The sequence below is a fragment of the Nannobrachium achirus genome (assembly GCF_963921795.1).
Source record: "Nannobrachium achirus genome assembly, chromosome: 3".
In the NCBI taxonomy this organism is placed as follows: Eukaryota; Metazoa; Chordata; class Actinopteri; order Myctophiformes; family Myctophidae; genus Nannobrachium; species Nannobrachium achirus.
Genome location: NC_137812.1, coordinates 15,245,760 through 15,256,234, shown reverse-complemented (window position 1 = coordinate 15,256,234; position 10,475 = coordinate 15,245,760). Strand labels below are relative to the sequence as shown.

The following is a 10,475-nucleotide window of genomic DNA, read 5'->3' as shown; positions in this document are numbered from 1 at the left end:
GAAAACTAGTGATCAGTTCTATGTGCGAGACAGTGCGACTAGGGAGTTTATTCCACAGTTTGTGGGCCAGGTGGGCAAATTGTCTAGGAAAGTGGATTTTTGTCCTGGGGTTTTTAGCGAGGGTTCTGTCAGCATCCCTGTCTTGACTGATATGAGTGAACAGGTGGGGTAGGGGTTCATCAGGTTTTGGAGGTATGGAGGAGCCGTACTTTTGGCTGCTTTGAAGGCCAGCATCAGTGTTTCGTATTCAGTGCGGGCTGCTACCAGGAGCCAGTGGAGGGAGCGGAGAAGGGGGGAGACATGTGAGAACTTAGGCTGGTTGAAGACCAGTCATGCCGCGGCATTTTGGATCAGTTGGAGAGGCTTAAGTGCACATGCTGGAAGGCCAGTGAGGAGAGAGTTACAAATTAATAGTCACGTTTTGCTATTATAAACTGTATATAATGAACTGCAATAGCAGTTAACAATAAACAAACATGTTTCAATCCTTCTGGCCTTGGTCAGAATTTTAATCCTCAAAATACACAATATAATCAATATAAAAATATATAGGTTATACAATACAAATCCAACCAGAAAACAACAGGACTTTTCTAATACAAAAGAGCAATTCAATACCAGTTCCTCGTTTAATCCCTTAGACAGGATACTGTATATATGGAGTGAATCTATGGTACGCTTTCTCTCTGTAGAAGTAAATCTCTATCAGCTCTTCTTTTCATGGGACTCACCATGAAACCATGAAAGCCCAGGATACACACAGTCACACACCTCATGTCTTTGTGGCATTGAAATGCCTGGCTACAGGAGAGTTTCCATTGTGAATTCTGTTTTTATCTTCAAAACACAACAAGCTCATTTCAAAAGATAAAAATACTTTGCTCTTCTGTGTCATCTTTTTTTTTAGCTGTGTAGGAAAGAGTCACACTTGAACATAACATTACAGTTAACAGTCACTAGGGAAGCTTGGGGTTTATAAGTAGCCATGTTGAAGTTGTATGTACAGTATGTACAGAGCCTTTTTCATGCACCCTCTCTCTCTCAGATTGTTAGCATGTTTATTAGCAAAAATATGAGCAGTGGTGGAAAAGGCATTTCCCACCACAGGGAGTTATCTTCAAGAGTACTAAATTGATTTCATGAATGTTGGCTCCAAAATGTCCTCATGATTCTAAATATACTTCTTTATATTGTTTTTCTTTTTATTCATATTATTTTGGAAAAATACAAAACACTTTTCCCCCGCTTTTCGAGCAATGCGCTTCTATCCTACGTGGCTTTGGTTTTTACCCCACAAGGGTTTACCCATTGGATGACGTTGGTCTGACGTATGCACTTTCCAAAGGTTTTTCCCATGGGGTTGTAACTACACATGACATGACGTCGCAGGATGTCAGTGTTTAAGCCAGGTCATGTGAGTCTCTCATCAGCAGCAGCACCGCTCGCTTTTCTTCTTTAGGATCATGTATGTTGTTTGGAGGTGACGAAGACTCCCTCATCATCATCATCATCATCATCATCATCATCATCATCAGTGCCCAGGGAACCTGGCACCAATAGAGGCACCGGGGATGTCGGTGCGGCCCGCCTTGCCTCTCCCTCTGCCTGATTCGTCGAAGCGCTCCTTGTGTGATCCAGTGTACTTGGTGGTGTCTGTCAGTCTGTCCACCGCCGCCGTTTTGGTCACTTTCTAAAGAAGAGGAACAGATTGTTTTGTTCACAACATAATAATAATAATCACAGGGGAAATTATTCAGGCATGAGCATGCACACAATATGCATCGCATGTGTGAAATATACATTAGGCCGTCTGGAAAAAGACATTTCTTTCAAAGAAATTTATTTTCCAGACGGCCTAATGTAAATCCCATTTCTAAGGATTCTTACATCGCTACTGTCCTCATCAGCAACAACATCTAGGTTTATTAGCTCTAACACACGCATGCATGCACGCAAACACACACACACACATGTTTGTTGTCAAAGACTCACAGTGACTCCCACGTTGGCAGGCTCCTTCCCTGCTAAGAGACCGTAGATCTGCTGCTCTGCCTCCTCCTGGCTTTTCCCTTTGAAGCGCTTGGGAGCCAACTCTGTCAGCGCCTGCTTGAACTGCTGGAATGTGATCACACGGGCCGACTTCGCTCTGAGGACACAAAAAGCACACTACTTTAGCTGCATGCTTTCTGCACAAATGAGAGGTCCATACAACAATCAATGCCCACCAGTGCCGGATTTATATGACATGAGGCCCCTGGGCAAGGGGAAATAAAGAGGCCCTTGTGCGCGCGCGAAGTACCGCACACGTACCGCGCACGCGAAGTACCGGATACATAGAGTGGGCGGGCTTTAGACTGCACTAAACTTTCAGAGCAACTACATGCAGTGCGGCGAGCAGAGCAGAAGCTCTCAATGTTATTACCATAATAAAACAAAATGTACAGTAACTAAACACAAATATCACTTTATTTGGATAGCAATACTTTAAAATGTCATCATTAACTCATTCAGGGTCTTTTCAAAATGGCTTCCAAGTTCCACACCGCCTCCCTCTCCATAGACTTCCATGTAATTCATAGTGCACGGATCATGCACGCCCATGCCTAGATCATGCACCACATGTGTGCACACTGTTCACAGCTTTCAAACAAAAAAATACGAATGGAAATCCGTTCAGGCATTCATGAGCTAGCAGCCATTATGTTTTCTTGAAATGTAAACAAACATGGCTGCCATGTTTGAAAGATGGGGTTGTTATGGGGATTAAACATGGAATTTCGCGATCATGCCTACTAAATGTTTTGGGGTCCAAAACATTTTTTTTGAAAAAAAAAATTTTTTTTTTCTTTTTTTTTTTTTGGGGGGGGGGGCCCCCCACCCCCTGAGGCCCCTGGGCACGTGCCCACCCTTGCCCAATGGTAAGTCCGGCCCTGATGCCCACAAAAGGATGACTATCAGCATCACATGTAAAGCAACTAATAGACAATAGTTTTATATTCACACCATCCAGGGTGAGATCACTAAATAAATGACATCCATTCCTGCTTTTGCTCAGATGCATGTGGGGCAACACTGGGGCAGCAGTGACCCTTTATGAGCAAGTTAGGTAAACATAAAGCACTTTGGAGAAATGTTGCTATAGAAATGGAGACCATTTACTAATTGGTGTTATTTCTCAGCCTTTTCACTATTAAACCTGCAATGTGGAACTTGTCGAATGAATGAATACAACTTTATTTGAACCACTATGTCTGTATGGTAGACGCACTGCACATTAAAACAAATACTCCTCCATACATACATACTCTAGGGAACGGGAAGCAAGACACCAGTCAAAGTCAAAGTTTAAGCCGCCAACAGGGCGTTTTATTTAGAAAAGAAGGAGACAGCAAAAGGTAACTGAAAGGTTTCAAAGTTCAACTTAAAGGTAAGCACAGCAGCAGGCAGTTCTTAGGGCGGGGGCAGTGCCAGGAGGCACTGGAGGGGAGTACTCAGGTAGATACTTGGATACTCGTCAGCAGGTGGAGCGGAGGAAGGTAAGCAGGAGGTAAGTAATCAGGTAATAATACAGCAGGTAGATATTTGGATACTTTTAGCAGGTAGGGCCACGGTAAGTATTCAGGCAGGTAGGTAATCTGATACTTTAGCAGGTAGGGCCACGGTAAGTATTTGTGACTGAGCATGACACTGGGGCAGTCATTTCGGAAGCCACTACTTTAGACCAGGCTGAAATTACTTTTTTTTTCTTTTCTAAAATGTATATATGTCATAAATATCAGGCTACATTTCACTTAAACGCCAGAGCTTAACTCTGCATGTAAATAAGACATTTTTTAATTAATGTGAGAGATCGGGACATAATTCTGTTGGTCCTCCCAAATTTAGAACTTGAATATCTCAAAAGTAGTATTTCAGCATGGCATCATTCTATAAGCCATATCTTCAAAACTTTTGGGTCAATCTCCACAACCAATATATCATTTTGGATTTTATTTTATGATTCCCAGCTTTCAAATGAAATGAAAAAATGAAAAATGAATGAAAATTCAATGACTAGCCGTCAGCCGCGCTATTTAGCTAGGGCTGCTGAGAGTACTCAGGGTCAGGTGCCGTCAAGGTAGGTTAAGTTACTTTCACCCTTAGGTAGGGGAGCCCAGGTAAGGCGCTGCTGAGTAGGGCTTAATGTAATCGAATACTTGTAATCAACTTAGGCTCTTCCTTTTACAGGGAATTAAAGCAGTCCATGTTTCATGCCATCTTGTAGTTAGTCATTCATGCCAGGCCAGGATTGGGATACAGAACGGGACAGCCATTCGGCCACATGAACAGCGTCCCGCTGCACAGAGAGAGAAAGGAGGAATAGCCCGGTGTGCCTGCTTTATACGTTTGGTGAGGTCCACTCACAGGTGGACTCGAATCAGGCTGATTAAGCAGGTACATTGGCAGGTAACGCCCTTAAGTGACAATGCCCAGGGGTGGGCGCGGATTTCTCCGGGTGTCTCTGCCTTCTTTCCACCTCTCGCCTGTACAGTACAGTTCACTAAAAGAGCGGTTAGATATCGAAACGCCACAATACATACATACATATACATACATACATACATACATACATACATACATACATACATACATACATACATACATACATACATACATGCATGCATGCATACATACATACATACATACATCTACTCTGTTGCTGACAGGATCTCTATGAACAATCCATGTCTCCATTAAAATCCATGTCTCACCGGGGTACCTACATTTTCAGTGGAAGGGCAGGGAGACCAACCACTGCAGACGTATACTGGTTATATTGTACAGATACAGTCTGATACAGTACTGTATCAGGGCTGCACAGTAGGTAGCACAGTTGCCTCTCACATAAGAATGTCCTTGGTTTGAAACCTGGTATAGGGTCCTTTCTGTCAGAATAAGTTTGTGCTCGGGTTTCTTGTTCACTTGACTTTTATGACGGTGTATAAACCTAATGTCCTGTCATGTGTGCCAGTTCAAAAAAATGTTTTAAAATAATAGGTGATGATCACTTGTATTTTTATGTGGTAATCTGTGTAAACTGGGTATTTTATTCCATTCCATGATGGGCATTACGCTGCCTATGTGATAATGGATGATTGATGGTGTTATGAGTGCCAGCTGGGTCACAGGACAGCTGACTGCAGCACAACATGTTATGTAGGTGCCTGTGTGTGTACTTCAGTCGTTCAGTGTCTGATGATGAGCCGGAAGGCTAGACACGTCACACTCACATCCAATGGTGTAAAAGGAACCTAAATAAAATAGGCTATTTAAGGTTTGGTGCATGATCCAGTGAGCGGACCTTACTTTTCTGTATGGATTCTGACCTCAGCCCGGTACCTGGTTTTTAGTTAGCGGATGTGCATGCTTTATTGTTCTTTTCGTTGGGTTTCGGCCCTTCATTCCAGTACACTCCCACTCCAAAAGACAAGCTTCCTTGGTACTTCGGCCAGTGCCCTTGGCCTTGACCAAGGTACTGACTGGAATTGGTCTGAGAGTGCTGCACGGTGGCTGCGTACTGACCCTTTTAGGATGGGTTAAATCATACATGGGCAACTGGCGGCCCGGGGGCCACATGCGGCCCCCACCTTCACTTAATGTGGCCAAAAAAAACCCCAGAATACTTATATATTATTGATTTCAGCTGTAATTCCAAGCATGACCTGCTTTAATTCCGTCTGTCTAACTTAGTAGCTTAATGACTATAGTAGTATTAAAATGTATTTTTTTTTATGTCCAATGTATTTACGTTCATGAAGTTAACATGAGTCTATAACTAAATGCGTTTGAAATTGAATCAAAATGTTACATTTCAGGATTCAAAAAAAAAAAAGAAAAAAATCAGGATTCCAATTCAAAAGAGGCAAAAATAGCCGATCTACAAGCTCAAAACGCATCGCAGCGCGATGCGTTTTGAGCTTGTAGATCTGCTATTTTTGTATGAGATATGACAAAGTAGGATATGCAATGTGGCCCTCTGGAGTGAAGGTGGAAATATAGTGGCCCTCGCCATCATCAAAGTTGCCCACCCCTGGGTTAAATGCAGTGGACACATTTCCCCAAGGAGAGAATAAAGTCTATCTTACTTGACTTTAGTGAAGACGATGTCCACATCTGTGACGGTGACGTTCTTGCCGTCGATGACGCCACAGTCCTTACACATCTTCACAAAGTTCTTGCCGTGCATCTCCTTGCCCGTGGCCTTCGAGTCTCCATGGACCGCGAACTTCTTGAAGGAGGTCTCCACCTCGGCTATGGACACTGTCTCCGCCATGCTGGGGTACCAGACACGCACGCACACATGGGGGAAAGTGTAATTTATGTTGTGTGGTACTGTGCGCAAGAGTATACAATGTAACTACACAACTACTTGGTTCTGCTCTTCTGCTGAATAATAATTCTCCGGTGGTCGAGTAGGATTACTCCTGGTTGACAAAGAGGTATTGCATGAGTCTCAAAATGCAATACAACCAAATGGACCCATGCAGTCTATTGGTTACGTTTGAGTTAAATTAACATCCATAATTTGTACAGTATATTATTATGTATGTCTTGTTTCATATGAATGTTTAGAAAGGGGAGGCTATATGTTGTTACTATTTGACACAACACTGCCAACAGGTTATATAGAGCAATTACTATTGTTCTTTTGAAAATAATATGATGTATATCTCTACTGTATATCTATAAATGCATCTGTAAGTGTAACACAAGTGCATGCATGCATGCATGCGTGCGCGCGCGCACACACACATTATAAAAGGAAATAAAGCATAAATGTCGGTCTAACATAACTTAAAAAGCAAAGTATCAAAAGCCATAGATAGTTGGCCTATGCTTATTTTCCAGACAGTTTGAAAAGAACGATAAATGATGATTATTTGTGAGGCATAAAATTATGCTAATAGTAACCTCATGTCTATTATGGAGATGATTCCATTATGTAGGTGAGAACAGGACAGCTGGGTGCTCTGTGGGACAACACATAGCTCCATTGCACAATGGTGGCCTGTGGGCCAGTGTTGCCAGATTGCGTGAGAGAAATAAGCAACCGGGACTACAGTATGAAAACAAGCCCAATAGAAGCTATATAGGCCACATGAGCACTTTAAACCGAAACGCAGCGGCTATTTGAAAATAGCCGATCTACAAGCTCACAATGCATCGCGATGTAACGTGTTTTGAGCTTGTAGATCTGCTATTTTATATACATATATATATATAACAAAACATTTCAGATGGGGGGTTAGGGATACATTCATATTAATTTGGGGGTCCATGACATGAAAATATTTGAGAACCACTGGTTTTGAAAATATATTATATTTTATATAATATTATAATATTCTATAATATTAGAAATGTGAAAGCAAGTCCGCATAAGCAACTACACTTCAGAAACAAGCCCCCCCCCCAAAAAAAAAAAAAACACCCACAACTACCCATATTTACAAGCAACATTACAGAAAAGAAAAAGAAGCCCAAAGTCACTTATAATAACTGTAGGCTTCTGGGGTGCTGCGTTGCTGCCCGCTACTGAGCCTGGCTCTTTAGTAGAGGGGTAACGTACGCGCCTTGTTAACATGAAGCCTGGGTTCGCCTCCCGGCTGGATCGACGTTACTTAAGCATAAGCATACATAAGTCATGGCAGCACTGCTGTGGGCTTGTAGATGACCTATTTTTCAACACGTACCATACCGTCGCACGACGACTAGATGCAGAGACAACACATCACTGATCAAGACATCCCAGAGAGAGAGGAAACGTAGATAGTGGTCCGGTAAGGTTCATACCTGCCAAGCTGACCGCGGGTCGGTGAGAACTGATGCTGCCTGGGGATCCCTGAGATGATGCTGATGCTGTGTAGAGCTTCCTTACACTCCCAAAGCCCTGGAATGATGGAGGGATGGAGGAATGAAGGAGAGAGAGAGAGAGAGAGAGAGAGAGAGAGAGAGAGAGAGAGAGAGAGACGGTACCGAGCAGCACATGACGTCATCATCATCACTTATTCACAACCACGATCACATGGTATGGAGCACAGATTCTATAAATAGACGTAACAAAACAATATTCATACAACATGGGCATGGCATGCATTAGTCCTGCTCAGCCCTGCTTCTCTTCTAAGCGTGTACAGTCACATTACATAATGTGTTAGGGTTAGGCTACTTACTATCCAAGATTGTAAAATGTTAAGATACTCTTGGATTTACAACTCAAAATTAAAATGACAACACATCTTGGCTTAAAATGCAGCAGCCCGGCAAGAGACAAATCAGTCCACGCAAACACCCTACAGCCTACAGAGACGCAGACCATGAATAATAAAGTCTATCTATATCCCTGTTTGAAACCTCTCCCTCTGCTATACTGTAGCTCCAGAGCTACAGTCAGGGACGTGCTGGGCACCTGATTCAGCCCGGGAAAAATAGTTGGACAGGCCCTCATTGGGCCAGTGGGCCAATTAATGTACATGAGTTATATTTCGTCGTTGTCGGGTGGAAACCTTAGTTGTATGTCCAAAACCGTTTGTTTTGTATTTATCATTTTAAAATTGATTTAAACTAGTGAAAACAGCCGATCTACAAGCACACAACGCCTCGCATCGCGAGGCGTTGTGTGCCTGTAGATCTGCTGTTTTCACTACTTTTGTGCAACGGCCTTATATGATGAAGCAGGGCTTTGCTTTGTGGAAAAATGTATACATTTGAAACTTGGAGATACAAGGTTTCTGCCCGACAGTGACGATTTACTTTGTTGGCCGCCCAGCCCCCAAAATGGAACGAAGGCCGACATTTTATTTTTAATTTTTTTCCTCTTGGCCGGCCTGGACCGGCCCGGGAATGAACCGGCCGTTCGGGAGTTGTCCCGCTTTTCCCAATGGCCAGCACGTCCCTGGCTACAGTACAGGATACAGCGGAGCGACAGTACAATGGAGGGATGGAAGGGTGGAGGGATGGAGGGGTGGAGGGATGGAGGGGTGGAGGGATGCGGGACAGAGGAGAGGAGAGACAGAGACACAGAGACAGACGGTACAGAGTACCGACCAGCACAAGATGTGACGTCATGGCAGTCACATTAGCCTACAGATTGAGCATTGATGATCGTATAGCTTTGAAAATGTTGTTCTTGGATTTACAACTTGTTTCCCAGAAGGAGATGTTTTAGATTTTAAATTGTTCTTATAGTTAACTTTAGATAGTTGATTTTTCTTTTTTTCTTTTTATCCAACTGTTTCTTTCAACACTACAGTTTAAAAGCTTTGAACAAAATGTGAATCAAAATGCATTTATGACACACTGTCAGTTGAGAAGGTTTGTCATTTTGTGTAACCTATACTGTATCCTCCCTGCCTTAAGTAACCCACAGCTGCCTCTGCCCCCCTCTCTCCCCCTCCCTCTCTAAACCAGTCTCCACACAAGATGCCTCTTGTCTTGGCAAAGAGGACAGCACTCACAGCAGCCCTTCAAAAGGGAAATAAATCCAACAACCATTAAACAGACAACATTCCAATTAAACACACTACACAGAGAAATAAAAGAACAATTGAAAAAAGAAAGTAATGGACAAATCATGGCTGTGATTTTTCCATTACGTTTTTCATTTATTTGTTATGTTAATGTTTATTTTATTTGAAGTGAAGGAATAAGTAAAATGCACTACAATTAGGCCTTTTTGGAGAATTCCAGACAATTATATCTAGTTTCTATTGACATATTACACATGATGCAGTCCAAGAAGACATTAGTAAACACATGGTTTAGTAAAAATGTTCATGTGACAGCATAAGCTGGTGAGTTTGTTCAATGTTTTGTTTGTTTTTCATTTACCTTCAGACCAAAACAAAAAGTAGGCTGTATAAATAAAGACAAAACTCATTGATGAGAAAGAAGTGTCCCATGTCCTAACTGTGTTACTGTATGTAGTAGAGAGGAAGTTAGGATTGACCGCATCATACAGGGTCTGTGATCACCTTTAATATGCCTATGCAGTCTGGGGTGGACATTCACCCCAGACGCATCACAAAGAGACGTGTTGTGAGCTGTGTTATTGTTGGTGGTATATGAGGAAGAAAGGAGCAGATGTATTAGAGCCCTGGGGGACTCTGGTTAAGTAGAATATTCATGCTCCAGTTACTGTATGCTCTGTTGTATGACCGTGCACCAAAACATGCAGATGTACAAGCTCACAACAATGCGTTGTGAGATTGTAGATAATATCGCTATGCTATTTATTTCTTTTTGGGGGCTTTTTTATGCCTATATTATTGATTATTGATAGGACAGTATAGGCTGTCACAAACTGCGGATTGAAATGGGGAATGACACGCGCAAAGGCCGCTGGGATAGGGACTCGAACCCGCGACACGCTGCCAGGCTTCATTGTAGTCTAGGCTTGACAATTTATGGAATTTCTTATTGATTGTACTTTTCGA

General features: G+C 42.6%; 1 protein-coding gene across 1 annotated transcript; it reads right to left on the bottom strand.

Annotated features, from left to right (window-relative positions):
- Positions 1–1,531: 1,531 nt before the first annotated feature.
- On the bottom strand, positions 1,532–6,313 carry LOC308282005 (tubulin polymerization-promoting protein family member 3-like; the record flags this gene model as incomplete). Its single annotated transcript, XM_080722354.1, has 3 exons — positions 1,532–1,690; positions 1,993–2,146; positions 6,126–6,313. The coding sequence occupies 3 exons, from the start codon at positions 6,311–6,313 to the stop codon at positions 1,532–1,534; spliced, it is 501 nt and encodes a 166-aa protein (XP_080578480.1).
- Positions 6,314–10,475: the final 4,162 nt, after the last annotated feature.